Genomic DNA, 20,795 nt, shown 5'->3' with positions numbered 1-20,795 from the left:
TAATAGAAAAAAGAAGGCAGGCATGAAGGCACATGCCTGTAGTTCCAGCTAATCTGGAGGTTTCAGTGGAAGGATCACTTAAGCCCAGGGATTTGAGACCAGTCTGGGCAACACAGTGAGACCCTCATCTCAAACAAACAAACAACAATAACAAAAAAAGAAAAAGAAAGAAAAAAAAAGGAAGGAAAAACCATACATACAACACACAAAAATTAACTCAAAACAGGTTCAAGACCTAGCCTGAAACTATAAAATTTCTGAAATAAAACAGGGGAAAAGCTACTTGAAGACAGCCTGATCAACGACTTTTTAAGTATCACACCAAAAACTCAGGCAGTAAAAGCAAAAAATAAGCAAATGAGGGTACCTCCAACGAACATGTTTCCCCATAGCCAAAGACACAATCAACAGAGTGAAAAGTCACCAATGTTTATGGAGAAAATATGTGTAGATCATATATCTGCAAGGGGTTAATATCCAGAATATATAATGAAGTCACACAACTCAATATCAAAAATAAAATAACCACACTGAAACATGGGCAAAGCACCTGAATTGGCATTTTTAGACAAATATAAATGTAAAAAAAAAAAAAAAAAAACAACCCCAAAACAAATAGTCAACGCATTTCTGAAAAGCTGGTCAACATCACTAATCGCCAAGGAAATGGAAACTGAAACCACAATGATATGTCTCCTTGTACTTGCTGGAGTAGCTATCATCAAAAAGTCAAGAGATAACAAGAGTTATCGGGTATGGAGTAAGAGGAATTTGTGTATGCTGTTGGTGGGAATGTAACTTGGTACCGCCTTGACAGAAAACAACTTGGAGGTTCCTTGAAAAATTAAAAATAGAACTAACACATGACCCAGCAATCCTTCTGCTGGGCATCCGCCAAAAGCAAATGGAATCAGCAACTTGTAGAGATAGCTGCACTCTAAAGCTCATTGCATTGTTCATTTTCCACAAAAGCCAAGAAATGATCTGAATGTTCATCAGTGTTTTAACGCCATTTTGAACACACACAATTTCCATCACCCCCAAAATGTACTATTTGCCCTGTTACGTTCAATCCAGCCTAATGCACCTTCTATACATATGGATTGATTGGGATTTCACATGCATATAACCATAAACCTGTACTCTCTGAGCTCAGCTACTTTCACTGAGGACAGTTTTTTAAGAACCCGTACAGATTGTTGAGTCTTATCAGTCATTCGCCCCTTTACTGCTGAGTAGGTTGCTCTTCTGTGGATATTCCATAATTTACTTATCCATTCTTCTGATGATGGAAATTTAGGTAGCCTCCTGTTTGGGACCTGCTGTCATGGATGTTGATGTATAAGTTTTGGCATGGACATGTTTCATCACTCATGGACACTCAGGGATGAGTTGGCTGAGTTGAGTGCTAAATGCCCCTGAACTTTGTAAAAAATTGTTAAGTCATTTTCCAAAGTCATTGTGTCATTTGATGTCCCCAGTGGCTATATATAAAAATGCCAGCTGCTCCACATTCTTGTCAATACTTGGTACAGTGAATCTTTAATTTTAGCTATTTTTTGATGTTAGAGGTGTGTGATATTTCACTGTGATTTAAATTTACATTTTCCTAATGACCTCTGTTTTTGAGAAACACTTCATGGGCTTTGGTTTCTCCTCTATCATCTTTTGTGAAGGAAGTTAAGTATTTTGCTTTTTTCTTTAACTGTCTTATTATTATTGGGATTAAGAGTTCTCTATGTACACTGAATGCAAGTCCACATTCCTTTTGTGGCCATGTACATTTTTGTCTTATGTTGTCTTACCTACTCAGGGGCAGATACTTTCTTCTATGCTGTCGTTTAGGAAGTTTATGAATTTTTGTTTTTGCATTCAGGTCTAGATCTATTTCTAGGTATTTGTTTTGCATGGAGAGGGGTAAGGGTCAGAATTAGTTTTGTTCCCTTCTAACACTGTCCAGTTTTTTCAGAACAATATGTTGAAAAGACTATCCTTTCCTCATTGAATTACCTTGGTCACCTCATCAAAAAAAATTGATCATGAATTTAAAAATTCATCTCTGAACTATCCAGCGTGTTTCTTACTCTTATGCCAATATCATAGTGTTTTGATTACTTCAACTTAATAGAAGTTTTGAAATCAGGTAGCATAGATCATCTTTGTTCTTCATTTGCAAAGTAAGTTTGGTTGTTTTAGTTCCTTTTCATTTGTATTTTAATTTTAATTTGAATACTGCATGCTTTCGCTTAGAAACAGGAAAAAAAAGAAAGACTGGAACTGCATTGAGAATATAGGTCATTTTGGAAAAACTGACTTCAAGAATATTGAGTGTTCTGATCCATTAGCACAGTGCATTTCACAACTTCCTTGTTTCATTTAATTTCTCTTGGTAATATTTCGTAGCTTTCAATTTACAGGTTTTGTTAAAATTAACCCTTAGTGCCTCATAGTTTTGGGTTCTATTTTAAATGATGATGTATTTTAAGATCAATTACCAATTGTTAGTTGCTAGTATAAAATGTAATTGATTTTCTGTGTGGCATAGCAGTTTTTCTGTACTTTTTTAAAATAACTTTTTATACCCATGATCACATTTTATGCAAATACTTCTAGGGATAAAATAACTCCACTCTAGAAAATCCTTTGCTGAACTTATGTTCAAGTGAATCTTGTCACTTACAAATCTTCTAAATTCCCAAAATAGTTTTTGTTTTTTGGTCTCTTTTTAATTTTGTTCCTTTTTTTTCTTTTGCAGTAATGTAAATAGAACCCAAAGCCATTACAACTGAGATACAGATGCAGCCATTTTTAACTTTTTATTTTGAGTTAGGTCTAAGTTGCTCAGGCTGGACTCAAACATGCAATCTTCCTGCCTGAGCCTCCTGAATTGCTGGGATTACAGGTATGTGCACTGCTGTAATTTGTTTTCTAACAGGACAGGTCAAATTTTTCCCGTTTCTTTCACTCAGTGTTCTAGGAAATCTACAGTATCCCCAACCCCATCCATGATTTTGCTTTCTACACTTTCACTTACCTGCAGGTAACTGCAGTCCAAAAATATTAAATGGAAAACTTTAGAAATAAATAATTCAAAAGTATTAAATTGTGCACCATTATGAGTAGCATGATAAAATTTCAAACCATTCTGCTCTCTGTGGGTTATGAATCATCTTTGTCTGGTGTATTCCTGCTATACCCACCAATAGCCTCTTACTAGCCATCTTGGTTATCAGATTGACTGTTGCAATACTTCTGTGCGTTCAAGTGACCCTTACATGGTAATACTATGTACCAGTACCCTCGTCACTCACCTTACTTCATCTCATCACAAAGGCACTGTATTATCTCAAATCATCACAAGAAGAAATGTGAATACAGTACAACAAGATATTATGAGAGAGACATCATTCACATAACTTTTTACTATGTATTTTATGCTTCCTTATTTCATTATTAACTGTTATTATTCTTTTATTGTGCCTATACATTAAACTTTATTAAAGGTATTTATGTATAGGAAAAAGCATTGTATAAATACAACTTAGTACTATCTGGTTTTATGAATCCACTGGGGATCTTGGAATGTAAGCCTCATAGATAAGGAGCAACGATTGCAGTGTGAAGTAAAACAAAATACTCTCTCTCTCTCTCTCTCTCACACACACACACACTCACACACACACACACACACACACACATGCACATTTCTTATTTTCCAGTCTGTGTACCTTCTTTTTCTTGCCTTATTGCATTGGCTACTACTTTTAGTGAAATGTTGAAGAGAAGGATGAGAGCAGGTATCCTTCCTTGCCTTCCCTCATTCTAGGGGGAAAGAATGCAGTATTTCACCATTAAGAATGCCTTTACCTAGATGCCACTTAACAGATTGAAGTTCCTTTTTTAGTTGAAATTACATTATGATTCTGTATTAAATTTTGTCAATTTTTTGATACATTAATTGAAATGACATGGTTTTCTTTTTTTTCTATTAATATGGTAAATTAATTTTTTTTAATATTAAACCAGCTATCTATGTGCAATATAGATGTACTTGGTTATGATCTATTATCATTTTCATATATTGTTATATTCTATCTATGGTATTATTAAGAACTTGCATCCATATTCAAGAGGGATATTGTTCTGAAGTTTTGTTTCTTTTTCTTAAAATGTCTTTCTATGGTTTTAGTATCATAGAAGTGCTAGTTTAATAAATCAATTTTTGGAAAATTTTCTTCCTCTTCAATTTTTTTGGAAGAGTTTATATGTAGCATTGCTATTATTTGTTTCTTGAATGTTTGGTAAAATAATTTGTAAAACTATTGGGTTTTATTCATGTTGTTGCTGGTTTTAAATAAAATTTTTATTTTTGAAATTTAAAAAATTGAAAATTTGCAAATATAGTACAAGAGAGCTTTTATGTGCCTTTGACACAGTTTTCTGTAATGTTCCTATTATATAGCCATGGTATGCTGCTAAGAGGTTAACACTGGTCAAATACTACTAACTAAACTCCAGAATTTATATAAATTTCACCTGTTTTTCCACTAATGTCTTCTAGAATCCAATCTAGGATGCCACACTGCACTTAGTGTTGGGATATTTAATTATAATTCAACTTACGTATTTTATATTTGCTCTTGTGCCAATTTTGGTAATTTGTGTCTGTCAGGAAATCTGTCCATTTTATCTTAGTTGTCAAATTTATTGGCATAAAGTTGTAGTAAACTTTATTATCCTTTTAATGACTGTACAATCTGTACTAATGTTTTATTCTCCATCCCTGAAATTCATAATTTGTGTTATTATGTCTTTTTTGTTGTGTTAGATAATCTAGAGGTTAATCACGTTTGCTGATTTTTTTCAACTAATAACTTTCGGTTTTACTAATTTACTCTCTATTCACTATACATCTAACTTCTAACTAGCAATGCCCTCCAAGGGTGTGCAGATCCTAAATAAATTCATAAATACCTGCTCAGATATTATTTTCAAACTACGTAGGGAATCACATTTATCTTTGAGATGCTCAATTTTTAAAACTCTGAAATCTCCTTGTAATCTGGAAGTTAAAAAGGATGACTGTGGAAAATATCCATGTGCTTTGTTCTGAGGATGCAGAGAATTTTAACGTACTATAGGTGTTGCGCAGTGTATTTTTTCTAAACCTGGGATGACTCGTGCTTTTAATCCTCCTTATTCATCCATCTAATTTTACATCTGAGGTAAATGTGTGTGAGTGTGTGAGCACCAGTGAATCTGTAATGTGTTCAGCACCGTCTGTGAGCAGCACAGGCTGGGCGGTGTTCTCCACACTGCACCCCCACCTGCATTCTCCATTACCTGGGCCTTCGCCCTCAGAGGTAAAATTCCTTCCTAAGTTCAACACTTAGCATACTGTACCATCATTTTTTCTGTCCTCACTTCTGAATCCTCACTTCCTATTTCCATCCTAAGCACATCTGACTTCCCATTTCCATCCTTCCTACTGCTCTCTAGACTTTGGCCTATAGGGTCCTTCCCATTTTCCTTTTCCTCACATTTCCACTGAAGGACACCTTCTCCCATGAGCCTTCCTGGGTTAAGTCCTCCATAAATTTATGGAGGACTCCAGGGGCTGGTAACCTGGACCCTGGGGGATATATTGGCCAATACAGAGTTCCTCCCATCAAACATCTAAGTGGTCTGGCCTGGGAAGGTAGAAGCATTGAGGACCTTGTCCCTCCCATGATAAGGACTGTTTTAAAAACTGAGCTGGGGTTGGTGGATGTGGCGATGTGGATCCACATCTGAGTAACCCGATTTTCTTCCATGAGGCTGGAGGCACCCAGAAGATAAGAGCCACATCTGCTTCTTAACTTGAGGCCAACTCCACTCTGGGGTAAGGTACTCACCTCACTAAGACTGGGATCTTGGGCATCTTCTTGGAGACTTTAAAGAAACTTGTGTCCCCTTTATTGTCAGTGAAGTATACCCCAGCCACGCTGGTCACCAGGTTCCCAGGGAACGTGAACAGAACCCTTTCATCATCGCCCTGGTTGGCCCAATCCCAGGCTTGGCCTCCCATGAGCAAGCCCCCTCCTCTCTTCATGAACTGGACCAGCTTTTCAGTCATGGTTTCGTTGTAGGCATCGATACAGTAAACTCCCAGGGAGTCATTCACCTCTGGCTCAATCTTTGCCTCCACTCCAGAGCCCTCGAGGATTTTGAGCAAAGGTGCCAGTGATGGGTGCACACCAACGGGAGCCCCAGGGGAAGAGCAAAGCCACCCCACAGCGTTGAGGAGAAAGGGGGTGAGCTGGGCTTCCACCAAGTAGTCCTCATGGGACAGGACCACGAGGCGGCCTCGACCATAGGAGGAGGCAGCAATGAGGACCTGGCCCATGTCATTCACCATCACGGGAAAGGAGGCCTCTCCAATAAGCAGCAGTTCACATGGGACGGCATCTTCAGGGAGATCCCAACTTGTGACTCCATTCATAAGGGCCTCAAAGGCAGCAGAGGGAGTCGCCATGGCTCTGTTGGTTTCTGCAGAGAAGAAAACAAAGGCTCAGCTTGGTGGAGAATGGGCAAACACGCAAACAAACAAAAACCAGCAGAGCGTTCTCTCTTCTACTAACTGGGGCAATTCTCCCAACCCTGAGGATGAGTCTATTCCAACCACCAAGGGACTCGAGCTCTGAGTGTCTGCTGTCCAGGGGAACCCCTGTGTCCCGTCCTCTTTAGACTCTCATGGTCAGGATTGGAGAGTCTGACACTTTTCTACCATAAAACAAAACAACAATAACAACAACAACAAAGGAGGGATGAAGGTGGAATTGTGTTCCTCAAAGAGGTATTTTGAGATCCTACTTCTTTGTATCTATGGATGTGACTTTATTTGGAAATAGGCTTCTGCAGGTGTAATCACATAACCACAGTAAGATGAGGTCATACTGGATTAAGGTGGGCCTTGTCCAATAACCGATATTATACAAAGAGGAAATTTGGTCACAGACTGATGAAGATAACAGGGAAGGATGCTGAGGAGAGGGAGGCGTAGGGTGGAGTGATGTGTCTACAAGGCATGGAATAACAAGGACTGCGGGCAAAACCCAGACCTAAAAGGAACCCACACTGCTGACCCTGGATCTGAACTCGTAAGTGTGAGTGAATAAAATCCTTTCACTTTAAGCCAGCCTATTTGTTGTCATCTGATATGGCAGCCTCTGGGACTAATACCCTGGTGCCACATGCTGTCCCCAGATGCCCATTCTGCTTTCTTGGCCCCCACCCTGATTTTATTAATCTCAGCTCGGTGAAGTTATAACTGAAGTATGAACAGTCTGGGCTCCTAGAGAAAGCTGTTCATTGGGCAAAGTCTCAGGCTGCATCAGCGGGAAGCAGAAGCCCTCTGGGGCTTCAATGCAAGCCCCAGACAGCCAGGAACAACACGTTCTGAAATGACGACAGATTTTTACTTGCACTGGGACACAGCTGAGGGAAGTAAGTGTCTGTGGATGTGAACATAGTGTCCTCGGCTTCTTCACCATGAGCTCTGCCTCCAGGATGGTCCACAGTCTGACTTCTGCTGCATGCACTTGATTGAGACTGACCTCCAAAACCAGATGCCTCCATTATCAGGACACCTCGGGCTTCATGTCTTCACTGACCACTCAGTGGCAGTGCACACGGCGGCTCTTCCTATCCATGAGGCTCACCACACCCTAAGCGTGGCCCAGGCAGCCTCTTTTTTTATCTTCAAGCCCTGAGACCACTTAACTTTCTCTCCTTTATCTCCTCTTGGTATATGTGAGTCCTAAGGTATTTTTTGTTTGTTTGTCTTTTGTTTTCATCTTTATTCTACTCTTTATTCTCTTATCAGAGAATATGCTGCCTGTCTTGATCCATTTTGTGCACCTATAACAGAACACCTGAGGCTGAAAATTTATAAAGAACAACGATCTGTTTCTTAGAATCATAGAGGTTGGGAAGTGCAAGATTGAGAGGCCCACATCTGGAGAGGGCCTTCATGCCGCATTATCCCATGCTGGAAGGCAGAAGGGCAGAGAACACATGTGAGGAAGGGGATTGAAATCATCGTTTTATCAGAGACCCACTGCCGGGACAATTCCATGACCCACTACCTTGATAATGGCATTGATCTACTCCCAAGGGCAGAGCCACTGGCAATTAAGATTACAACACACCAACACTGAAGGACCCATTTAAACCGTAACAGTGACTTTCAAGGTAATGTGCAAAATGATGACAAGCTCAGGAGTTAAGGCTGTCTGGATTTATGTTTCATGTATTATCAACTGTGAGACCCCAGCAACAGAACTCAGACATAGTCTCTGCATTCATTATGTAGGAATGATCCCATAATCACATAAGGTTTTCCTGAGGATTAAAGGAAAAACAAAGGTCAGACACCCTTTCCCATAACATTTCCATATATATAGACCACTTGGTTAAGAGTAAATCATTCAAGTATATGAATAATAGGGGATTTTTGTAAAGTAAAAAAATAATGTTAGGTTTTACAAACAACAAATTTTTATTGATTCTGATCTTATAGTTTTCCTGGGTTTCAGTTCATATTAAGACTAATGTTAACGCTGGTGCTAATGATTCTCATGTTTATTTCCCAAGTGTCTTGATGGGTCCTCAACAAGTCCTTGGCCTGGGCACAGTGTCTTCCACAGCCATGGATAAAACGGCCTTGGTCTCAAGGTGACTAATAAGTTCAAGACCCAGAATGAATGCACTCCATAGCCATTTATCACTGGTCTTCAACACTAAAGAAGTCAAATTTATTATTTCCCTCAACAATAGCTGTTCTAAGTTTCACAAGCATCAACTACCTTCCTATCTCAAAGAACTACTGTGAAGATATGGCCAATCAACACAGGGTTAATAAGAAGCTTTCCCCTTCCCTGCCCATCCTGGGCCCACAAATGATCAGGAGAGTAAACCACAGAGCACAGAATGTCCCTTCTTCCTGTCCTTCTCAAATCCAGCAGGTCAATATCCTATCAACGTCCTTTCTGAGCATACTGCCATTAGCCTAGTTCAGGTCCTCACTGATTCACGTCTGGAATAAACCAATCCAGCTTCTACTTCACTAGGATCTGTTCCTACTTCATTCTTTTAAACCCCATCTAATCATATCATTGACCTGAAGGAAAAACCACAGGACTTCTCTGGTGTCCACAGGGGAAAATCTGACTCCCTTCTCCTGGTCTGGGAGGCCACCGCAGCTGGCAACTCCTTAAGTTTTCCAGCTTTATCTCCTGTCCCTGCTCCTGTAGCTTCCAGACTGTCTGGCGCCCCTGGACAGGGCCTGCTTCCATTTCAGATTCTCTTTCCATTCTCCTTCCTTCCCGTCCCCTCTCCCACATCCTTCTATCTACAGAAATACCACCTTTCTAAGTGAATGTGTGCCTAGAGGACAAAATTTAAATGACCCCGTCTATGAAGCAGTGCTCAATATCACTAATCAAGCAATGAAAGATATACTGCATATTATCCTTGAGATTGTCAATAAATAATTAGATAGATTTAAAAAAAAAAACTAGGAGAAAGAGAAGGAGACACAGAAAAGAAGGTGAAGAAGATGAGGGCTACTAACAATGTATACTGGTGGAAGGGATCTGGGGACACTATAGCTATCTGAGCAATGACCAAGAATGTCGGCACTCTTGAAAGTGACTGACAGTGGCAACTTGTACTCAAAGGCGAACCTATTCTTCAACATAGTGATTCCTCTTCTAGAAAGTTTTTACAGAAATTGACAGCATTGAAGACAAATGCTCAAGGTGCTACTGCCACATGAAACTACAAATATAGACAGAAAAATGAAGAACCAAGTGGAAATGAAGTGGACCAAGAGGATAGAAGCATTCCTTGAGTGTTGGGTTTTTACATACAGAGAAAATTTATGGTGGCCACATTTGAATGTGCTACCCTTGACCACATTAGGAAGGGAAAAAGTGAATAGTTTTTTTCATCTTTATACAAGTCTGAATCTTTTGAAATGCTGTATATGTTATTATTACAAGTACAAAGAATACTGAGATAATATAAGTTCAACCAAGCAAGTAAACATATATTAAATGACTAAGTATGTAAAAGATTAGGTAGATTGATCAAGTGATCCTATCTTACTGGCCCTAAAAGTCTTCTTTTGCCTCCTGTCTGGTTGTCCATCTGCCCACATGTATCTCTGATTTCCTCTTCTCTGAGGGTTCCTTGAACTCTGTAGCCAGTTTTGTTCTTACTTTAACCAGCTATCAGTGAACATAACATTTGGTTTTGAACCAAACGCTCTGTCTTTGTGCCTGAATTCTTGTTTGTTCTCCCAGGGGGAGTGACCTAGCTTCTGCTTTCTCTCCTCTGGGTCCACTTTTGCCCCTTCTAGCTTGCTACAATTGAAGCCGCTGTCCAAAGCAAAAGACACCCAGGCAAACCTGTAACTCAGGGAGAGAACAGATTTTCTACTCCTACCATAAAGTACTCCACAGGATGCAAACAGGGTTTTCCCTGTGAGAAATGTATGGAAGGGAAGATGGGGCTAAGCCCTTTACTGTAGTTGATTTTAGATACTGATATGCACAGTGTCTGAGGTCATAAAACGCAGTTTATTCTTTGAATTCTCCAGGAGAATGAACAGGTGTTCTGTGGATGGGTGATTGAATGATGGATTTGAAGGTAAGGGCAATCACAGGACCACTTCTTCAGTAAACAGCTTGAACTTCAAAACTCATTAACAGCACACACACACACAATTCTTTTTCTTCTTCATGCCATTTTCTTCTATAAACCTTTATTTCTTTTTCCTTATAAACCTTATATCTTTTTCACTGTCCATGAACTTCGACTAAGCCAGAATTGGAGCTAAATCTTATTTAATTTTAACTTGAAATTTCTTTTTGTTTAATTCATGCATATAAAATATGGAATGTTCATGGAAGGATAGAGAAGTTCAAATAATAATAATTTAAAAATTTTAAAATTAAGTAAAATTGCATATACTTACCATGCTGCTTAAAAATCAAAAACGCACCCCCCCCCCCCATTCCTTTGTTAGTATCTCTGAAACCTCTCTAGTGGGCCTCCTCATTCAATCCTTCCCCACTACCATAGTAGTAAATCTTCAAAACTTCTCTTTTTTCTATTTCCCTTACTCCCTGTCTTTCACTCATATTTGCTCATTTCCGCTGGGTGACTTTCAGGAGAGCTACATAATCGAGGAGCCCTTGCTCACAGCAAGAAGACCCTTTTCTTTCTTTCCTCCTTTCCTATTTTTTTTTTTTGCCCCCGCCCCCTCCCCCGCCCCCGCGCACTCGCTAGCGCGCAATCTCTCCCTCCCCCGCTCTCTCCCTGCTGGTCTCCATCTCTCTCCATTTTTCCTACGCGTTGGTCTGCTAGCCTCACAGGATTTCTTTCAAAGGAACAATGTGTGAGAAAGGTCCTCCAGATCTCCCAAAGGCTGTCAGTAATAAGCTTGGAGTCCGGTGCCGGCTCCCCTCTCCCCTCCTTAGCTCCCAGGCCCAGAGCCAGTCTGCACAGAGCGAGTGGGTGACGTCAGAAGTGGAGCAGAGGGGGCCTGGGGCGGGGGCGGGGGTGGGGGGCGGCCAGCCGGGGAGGAGGGTAGCGCTGGGTTGGCAGAGAATTCTCCAGGCAGGGGACACCGCAGTCTGTGCATGAGGTGGGGTATCTCACCAGGATCCCCTCCTCCGCCCCACCCTCCCACACACCAGTCTCCAGGGGACATTTCAAGCGGGTGAAAGATCTCAGTCTTAGAGACCTTGTTTGCAAAGGTCAAAGCGCAGTAGGGCAGGATGATGCTCCATCACCAGCTACCTGTGTGGTCCTGAGCAAGCCCTGCCTCCACCCTGGCCTTCGGCATTCTCCAGGTATTCTCAACGCGTAAAGCCCGTTCCGTGCCAGGCCTGTCTGAAGTCGACCACACAAAGCAGGCGCACGCCAACATCAATGTCAGAACCCGCGGAGCGGGGCACTGCGGCACGGGGTGCACAGCCGAGAGCAGGGAAAATCGCCCCCAGAAACAGGGACCCTCAGCGCCGGGAGCCTCCGTCCCGACTAGGGCACACCCGGGCCCCCGCGCGCCTCTGTAGGTCGGCCAGCTACCCCAGCGCGGCCCCCGGTCCTCCGGCCTCGTCCGCCTTCATCACCCGGGCGGAGGCCACCGCCACCAGCCCCTTCCCCGGCCCGCGAGGCTTTCCGATGGGCCCACTCACCAGGTCACCCTGCAGTTTCCACAGCTGGGAGGGGGCAGGGCCTGGCGCTTAGAGGGACTCAGGTTCGGAGGGGAAGGGGCTTCCCTGCAGAGCACTGACCGCACGAACGATCCGTGAGCTGGGATCCTGATCCAGGAGATCGGAGTGGGAGGGGAGGAGCGGCTCCCGACGAGTCTCCTCCTCCCCACTTCCTCCCCGGCAGGAGTGGGAGACCAAGGGGGCGGCGCTTGGCAGGGGACAGCGCTTCTTTGTGTCGCCGGGCCTGGCGGCTCGGCATTGCGGCAGATTAGGGACGCCCAGCGGTCCCATCCTAGGAGCGAGGACGGCCGTTTTTATTAAAGACAAACTTCTCTAGTTTATTTCTATTTATTAGGAAAAAAGATGGACAAATTATGGGACCTACGCTCTACGAACTACAATTCTTACTAAGAGTTTAAATCTAGTATTGGGGGAATGCACCTTGACACATTGGAAAAGGAAAAATACAAATGTACAAATTGTTAAATACGCTTTCGATTTTACAATGGGAAAAATGAAACTATGTATATATTCGTATTATGGAGGGGAAGGATACATGTTTACCAGTTAATAATTTTTAGCCTGAGAAATAGGAGAAAGGCAACTTTTTACATAATTCTGCATTGATTGTATTGTTACATGCATTACTTTCGTAACGCATAAAAAATACCTATTGTCAAAATCCGTTTGTCAAACAATGGGTAGCTAAAACATATTAATGTACAGTTCTTTCCTCTCTGATAAATCATTTGACAGTTGCTCTCCCCTCTTTGAATTGCTTGTTCTGGCAGACCACACCTGTCTATGTGGTGACTTCACCTCTGTTACAGGTGCCAGCTCTAGCATGTGAAATATGGGATTGTATAATGGTTAGATACTCAGAATGTCAGATGATGGACTGGATTCAAATCTCAGTGCCACCAGCTGTGTGACTGAACAAGCTACCTAATTCCATTGTGCCTCAGTTTGATTCTCTGCAAAATGGGGATAAAACTAAGATCTATATTATAGATTTATTTTAGGGCTTCAATTCAGTAGGCTTGTCCTTTACCTTCTCCAGGCTTCAGGTTTCTCAGCTAAATGAGAAGGGCTGTGGACATGCCAAGTCCCTTCCGGATCTGAAATGTCAGGACTAATAGTAGGGCAGGTTAAAACCTCGCGATGAGTTTCATGAAAGAAATACTAAATTCAGAATAAAGGTGCAGACATTACATAAAAATAACAAAGGACAAAAATGTACCCTGGAAAGATACAATCCAACTTAACCTCTGAGGCTGGCGCCGGAAAAAGGGTTAGAAAAAGGGTTTTAACTGCTTATTTAGGGAGGGGAGGGCGGAGTGCTGAAGAAATGTGGTAAAAATGTTGGCATCTGATATATTATTTTCTGTACGCAGCTTTAAAATGAAAAAAAGAAGATGTCTAAAAAGGGGCGAGATGTATTAGTCTCTTGGTGGTTGGGTCCGGGAGGAAAGAAGTTCAGCACGAAATAACTAAGAGCCAGAATGGCAGAAAAGAGCAGGAAGAGCACAGGTGGAAAGCCTCAAGGCACCCTTCTTGAAAGACCCCTGCCTGCTGGGCCCGGCGCTCCCGGTCCTGGAACCCGCCCACCCTCGCAGCTCCGCGGGCGCCCGGCCGCTGCGCCCGGGACTCGGCCCGGTGCCTCTCTCCCACCAGGGCCGCCGTGACCTGCGCCCCGAGCTGCCCCTAATTCGATGGGTGCGCTCGGGCCTGCTCCCGTTCCAGAAACCATCTTTGCACAAGACTCACCGTTGGTCCAGCAATTTCCACACCCGACTATTTGAGAGGAGGGAGGGCGTTTTCCGTAGCGGATGGGGCCAGGAGAGGGGGCAGACGGCCCGGGGACTCGAAAATTAGCGGTGGAAAGAGTGGTGGGAGGCCTGCAGCGGGGAGGCGGGCAGCGCCGCAGACGGGGAGAGGAGAGGGCCGTCCCGGGAGCTGATTGGCAGCCGCACGCTAGGGGCGGAGCTTGGCCTGCAACCCCTGGATGCAAAGGTCCTGCTTTGTGTGTTTCTGCCCCAATATGCGGTCCCAAACCCTCTATAGAGACTCTGGCACCCGCCTTAGCAGTGCAGTGGGGAAATTTCTAACCAAAAAAAAAAAAAAAAAAAAAAATCGGTGAGAATAGATCTTTATATAGAATAATAAACTATTTCCAAGGAAGGATTAATTATATGCATATATATGTATATGTGTATGTATAACGTGTATGTGTGCATGTGTATGTATACACGTGTATACGTATGTATACATACACATGCACACATACACGTTATACATTCACATATACATATGTACTATAAGGAAAAAGAAATAAAGGTTCATAGAAGAATGCACATATACACGTTATACATACACATATACATATGTACTCATATATTTATGTAAGTATATATGTATAAATGTACAAATATATACATATATATGTTAGGTGTGTGTTCTTTCCCATTACATATATATATATATATATATATATATATATATATATATATGCGTATATATGTATATTAAATATAAAATGTTACATACTTATATATCATTATACTTAACTTAATGTTATAGTAAGAGTATGCATTTTTATACAATTTTAAATTATTTTATATGCTTGTATAAAGACAAAAATTATGTAGATTCTAATACTAAAATATATTCTAATATTTTAAATTACATACCAAAGTATTAGAATCAGTTACTTTAGATAATAAATGGATTATTTATAAGTATTTATCTGAAGTATTCCTTGTAGATGGTTTAGTTTGAAGTATTTTTCTTCATATACCTTATTATCATTTTGATAGTTACATATACTATTTTGTAATTTAATCAACTAAAAAACTAAATAAAAATCATAAATAGTTGGTTGACTTTGCTCTAAATAGAATTTCTTTCTATGTGGGAGTTTCTTGGACTGGTCCTAGTTCTGACCCATTTTAACCAAGGGTGTGATTCAACGTCTGACCTTGGAGCCATGACCTGGCTTCATGCCTGACTAGGTCTTGTCTTGAATCTCATTTGTGTCTAGCTTGGTGAGCTCAAGAATATAACCTGGAGAAAGCCACCTGAGCCTTTTTATGGCTGGTCCCAAAGGCCGGGAGGACACTTGTGTGGCCCCCATGAATTCCCCAGCTTCACCATCCCTCTATTTGCCCTTGTCCCTATTTGCTAAGTACCCAAGGAGAAGGTGTCTCCAGCCCAAATTGGCTGTAGGAGGGCACCATTGTAAAGATTTGTTCCCCTATTATAAAACAGCACCCACACTACCTTCCAGGAGAGGGTGGATTCAGTAGTGAAGGGGACAGAATACTTCTTGTAGTATTTAAGGGTTTCATTGCAATTCCCCAAAGTAGAGGATGCATAGGCTCCAAACTGTGCTTTATTCTTTCAATTCTCCATTTCACTAGGTCACAATCAGGTGCTCCATAATGCCCACTGGATGGATGGACAGGAAAGGCAAATGAGGGGAAGAAAGGAAGTCCCTAGGATCATTTCTCAACAGCTTGACAAAAAAAAAAAAAAAAAAAAAAACTGATCAAATCTCAAGTTTCCTGTGTTGCAAGTTTTCTATATGCTCTTTTCTTTTGATTTTACCCCATAAGTTTTTGTTTACTTTCTATAATTCCCAATGCTTTCCTCAAAACATGAGTTGATTCTACCTACTCTCTCTGATCAAATGCCATACTATTAGCTCTGTCTTTAACTCCCTTGTCATTTTTATTTCTACTTTTCCTTGAGTTTGATTTTCTTCTAGGTTTCTCTTCTGAGTGGCCCTAAGGTAGTCTGCCATGAAACCCTGAAAGCATTGAAATAGATATTGAGATAAGAATGAATGAACAATTTATTAAAAATTCACCCTATGAAACATTATGCTGTTCTTTAAAAAGAATTAGTTCAACTTGTACATTGAGGAATTGACCTGTAATTTTTTTCCTTAGACACTTTGCCTTTAAAAAATGTTACATGTGTATTTTTAAATTAAAGTCTATTTACCACTCTTAGGTCTATACCCAATGGAAATGTTAGCTAAAAGATTCATACTAGAATTTTCTCACCAGCACCATCCAAACAGTTTACAACTGGAAGCCACTAAATATTACTGTTCTTGTTTCTTCATTCCAGGTGCCACCCTGGTCTCTGTCATCTTGGTAGAATCAGCAGTAGAATGTTTAAATAAATTCTGATATATTTAATGAAATACTGTACAGCAATGAGAATAAATAAATTAATTACATTGTACACAATATGGTTGAATCTCACCAATGTGTTAGAGAACGAAAGAAACTAGAAACAGATTACATACAGAAGGATTATAGTTACTTAAATTAAAAAAAAAAAAAAACACAGAAAACTAACCATTGAAATTAAAACTCACAATAATATTGACCCTTGGAAAACTAGTGACTGGCCCAAGAGAGCTTTTTTAATATTGTTGGTGTTTTCTCAGTGAATTTAAATATTGGTCCAAGGATGTATTAAATTCATAAAAAATTCATAAAGCTATATATTTATGCTATACCGATATATGTTTCCATGTAAGTGTCATATGTTAATAAGATGTCAACATAGCATTTTGATTCTAGAAATTTAGTTGATTAGATATCTTGAATCAAACTACTGATGAAGCTGTATATACAAAATATTATTAATGCATCAATGAAATGACATGAAAACAAGTAATCCACAAAACTGAAAACAAAACTAAAACCAGGAAATATAGAGGGAAGCAAGCAGAAAAGCTGTCTTTCACCATGATTTTTCTGCAAAACCCTAGAGAATGTATGAGGAGTGACTATGTGAAGTTTCCAGTCTAGAATATTGAAACGTACTCCCATATAAAGGGTTTAATTTAAAAGGTGACCCCTGACAAAGCTCAGACACCATAGGGGTACTTCTATAGGGTAAAAGTAAATGAGAAAAACAATTGCCTAACACAGAAGAAATCAATGCAACCTGCTTGTTTTAACCCTACTGGAGAGTGTGTGTGTGTGTGTGTGGGGGGGGGGAATCCCTGAGAATCAGTAACTAACCACAAGATTTAACCACATAGATTTGCAATTGAGTTCATGCTGCTTCTGTGGGTTGAAGAGCCCTAAGCAAATAATATAATTTGAAGTGGTCACATTTTGGCAGTGTTTCTGGTTGGTAGAAGTAAATGCAGATCATTTCTGGAAAACTTAACTTCAATGCATCTATAAAGAATTTCTAGAGAAAAAAAAATTCCACACACAAAAGAGCACAAAAATCACATAACAATCAAGGAAACAAAGTACCATGAAAGACAGCCATAACACACCAGAAATATCAGACTCTGGCAGACTTCAGATATTAGAATTAATGGACATAAAATACAAAATAACCATAGTATGTTAAAAATTTTAAAAATGAAAGAGAAGCTTGGTAACTTTAACAGAAAATAAGTATATTTTTAAAGCAACCCAAACAGAACTGGAAATGAAAAATATAATAGCTGAAAGAGAATAGTTCAAAATAAAAATTCATTGAAGAGATGGAAGATTAAATAAAATTGAAGAAAAATTATTGAACTGGATCTAAAACAGAGAAAATTAATCACAATTCAGGCAAAAATCTATAAAAAAGATAGAAAATGTTAATAAGTATAGAAGATATGGAGAGTAGAGTAAGAAGAGCTGACATACACTTGATCTGATCTCCAAATGGATAAAATAGAAAAATTACAGATGAGTTATTATTGGAAAAAATTGTTAACATATTTTCCAGAGATGTTAAATGACTCCAGTCCTCTGGCCCTGGAAACCTAATGAATTCAAACAAGATAAATACAAAGAAAAATACTCATTTAGATATATCATAGAAAAATGAAGAACAGAGGATTTTAAAGGGGAAAAATAAATAAAAGTATTCCAAAGGAGAAAAACACTGGAACAGATCATGTAAATAACTGATGTTTAAACTCCTGTCTTCTGAGTAGAAAAAAAAAAAAGAAAGAAAGAAAGAAAGAAAATATTTTCAACATACAGTGAGGAAATAAACAATATAGAATTCTACATCCTGCAAATGATATTCAACTACTGTCTTAAGAAGTGCCATTTTCAAACTGACAAATGCTGAGAATTTATCAAAAGATCTACATAAAAAAATTCTAAAAGATTTTTTTGGGGAGTGGGTACTGGGGATTGAACCCAAGGATGTACTACTACTGAGTTACACACTGAGCCTTTTTTATTTTGTATTTTGAAAAAGGGTCTTGCTAAATTGCCCAGCCTAGCCTGGAATTTACAGTCCTCCTGTCTCAGCCTCCAGAGTAGCTGGGATTAGAGGTGTGCATCACCACTCCCAGATAAAAGATGTACATTAAGAAAAAGGAAAAAATTAGGCAAGAAGACCAATGGAACAAGACTCACATACAAACCCACATACAGTTACCTCATACTAGACAAAGGCACCAAAAACACTGAAGAAAAGATAGCCTCTTCAACAAACGGTGCTAGGAAAATTGGAAATCCATATGTAATAGAATGAAAGTTAACACCTATCTCTCACCCTGCACAAAACTCAGCTCTAAGGGGATCAAAGACCTAAGATACCTAAGATACCCTGCACTGATTAGAAGAAAGGTAGGGCCAACCAATACTTCAACATATTGGTACAGGAACTGACTTCTTGAACAAGACTTTTAAAGCAAAAGAAATAAAATAAAAAATCAATACATGAGATGGTATCAAACTAAAAAGCTTCTTCACAGAAAATGAAGCAATTAAGAGCATGAAGAGAGAGCCTACAGAATGGGAGAAAATCTTTGCCACCTTGCTTCTCAGATAAGGTGTTAATACCCAGGATATATAAATAACTAAAAAAGCTTATAACCATCAAAAACAAAAAAACAAAACAAAAAGACCAAAACCAAAATAACCCTCCAAAAAACAAATAACCAAATCAATAAATGGGCAAAGGAACTGAACAGACACTTCTCAAAAGAAGAAATATGAATGATCAACAAATGTATTGAAAAAAAATGTTCAATATCTCTAGCAAGTAGAGGAATACAAATTAAAACTTCACTGAGATTTCATCTCACTCCAGTCACAGTGGCAGTTGTAAAGAATTCAAGTAACAACAGATATTGGCAAGGATATGGGGAAAAGAGAATGTGGTACATTGTTGATGGGCTGCAAATTGGTACAATCCTTCTGGAAAGCAGTATGGAGAATCCTCAAAAAATTAAGAGTGCAACCACCATTTGACCCAATTTTCCCACTCCTTAGCATACATTCAAAGGATTTAAAATCAGAATACTACAGTGACATAGCCACATCAATGTTTATAGCAGCACAATTTACAATAGTTAAGCTATTTGCATGCCCATCCACAGATGAGTGGATAAAGAAATTGTGAGAGATATATAGATATAATGGAATATTACCCAGTGATAAAGAAGAATGACTTTATGACATCTGCCAGTACAAGAATGGGGTCCTCATTAGAATAAAATATATTCATGCTTGTGTAATTTTACCAAAATGGACTCTACTATTATGTATAACTAAGGAGAACCAATATAATTTTAAAAAAGAAAAAGGAAAATGATTTGAGGTATAAAACAAAATGCTGAGAGACTTCCAGTTCTGGTATTTACAGAATCTCTTTGGAACAACAGTAATAACAGCTGGAAAAAATACAGAAAGTAACTGATAAATAAGCAATACTCTGATAAGAAATCAACTGAGGTCTTTGGAAGAGGACTGGAAGAGATACAATCCTCGAGGGACAGAAAATGAAGGACATGAGCTCCACCTTCCTTGTGTTTTTTTCCTTTTGGATATTCTCTATTTTTTAGACAATAATAATGGGGAGTGGAATATAAACCAATAACATAGTAGGGTCGTGGGGTTTATTTAAATTTCATTTAATGAATAATTAAATAACCTGCAGAAAACAACAGGTGTACTAACCCTGAGAATAAAGAGACAGAGACAAAGGGAGCCAATTAAGAACTATGCTAAGAAGGGAAGATCAATGAGGCTAACTCCTGATAGGGTATCCTGGAATCATTGTATAGTTAGGATTTATGGCCCTATGTTTCTCAATGTCCTTAAGAAGGGAATTTCCTTCCTAGCATAGGTGTACTAGGATAAAATTTGCCTCATCATTGACCCCCCCAGCACTCAGATTAATCTAGGATTGCTTTGTAGATGAAGCCCCTCAAAATCAAGAATCAATAAATGGGATGGTTTCAAACTAGAAAGTTCTTCTCAACAAAGGAAACTATCAATAATGTGAAGAGAGTGTCCACAGAGTGGGAGAACAAAGAAAAGCACTAATCTCCAGGACATACAAAGGACAAAAAAAAAAAAAAAAAAAAAAAAACACCAAAAAATAAACAAAAAATTGAACAGACACTTCTCAGAAGAAGATATACAATTGATCAACAAATATATGGAAAAAATGTTCAAATTCTCTAGTAATTAGAGAAATGCAAATCAAAACTACTCTAAGATATCATCTCACTCCAGTCAGAATGGTAGTTATCAAGAATAC

The 20,795-nt window shown here is 39.5% G+C and overlaps 1 protein-coding gene across 6 annotated transcripts in view; it reads right to left on the bottom strand.

Moving 5' to 3' along the window:
* The window catches only part of Tcaf1 (TRPM8 channel associated factor 1), a 47,418-nt gene that overhangs the window by 14,577 nt on the left and 12,046 nt on the right, over positions 1 to 20,795 (bottom strand). For 3 of the 6 annotated variants that reach the window (XM_071611328.1, XM_027943471.2, XM_071611334.1), the window contains exons 1-2: positions 12,246 to 12,414; positions 5,895 to 6,528 (exon numbers count right to left, since the gene is read on the bottom strand). In XM_071611328.1, coding sequence (XP_071467429.1) covers positions 5,895 to 6,514 — 620 coding nt within the window. In that variant the 5' untranslated portion in view covers positions 6,515 to 6,528; positions 12,246 to 12,414. Of the gene's footprint in view, positions 1 to 5,894; positions 6,529 to 12,245; positions 12,415 to 14,030; positions 14,190 to 20,795 lie in introns of those variants that run through there. The other 3 variants (XM_071611316.1, XM_071611312.1, XM_071611322.1) reach the window with 3 other exon arrangements.

The sequence above is a fragment of the Marmota flaviventris genome, chromosome 1 (assembly GCF_047511675.1).
Source record: "Marmota flaviventris isolate mMarFla1 chromosome 1, mMarFla1.hap1, whole genome shotgun sequence".
NCBI classification, from domain to species: domain Eukaryota; kingdom Metazoa; phylum Chordata; class Mammalia; order Rodentia; family Sciuridae; genus Marmota; species Marmota flaviventris.
This window is presented reverse-complemented; position numbering and strand designations above follow the sequence as displayed.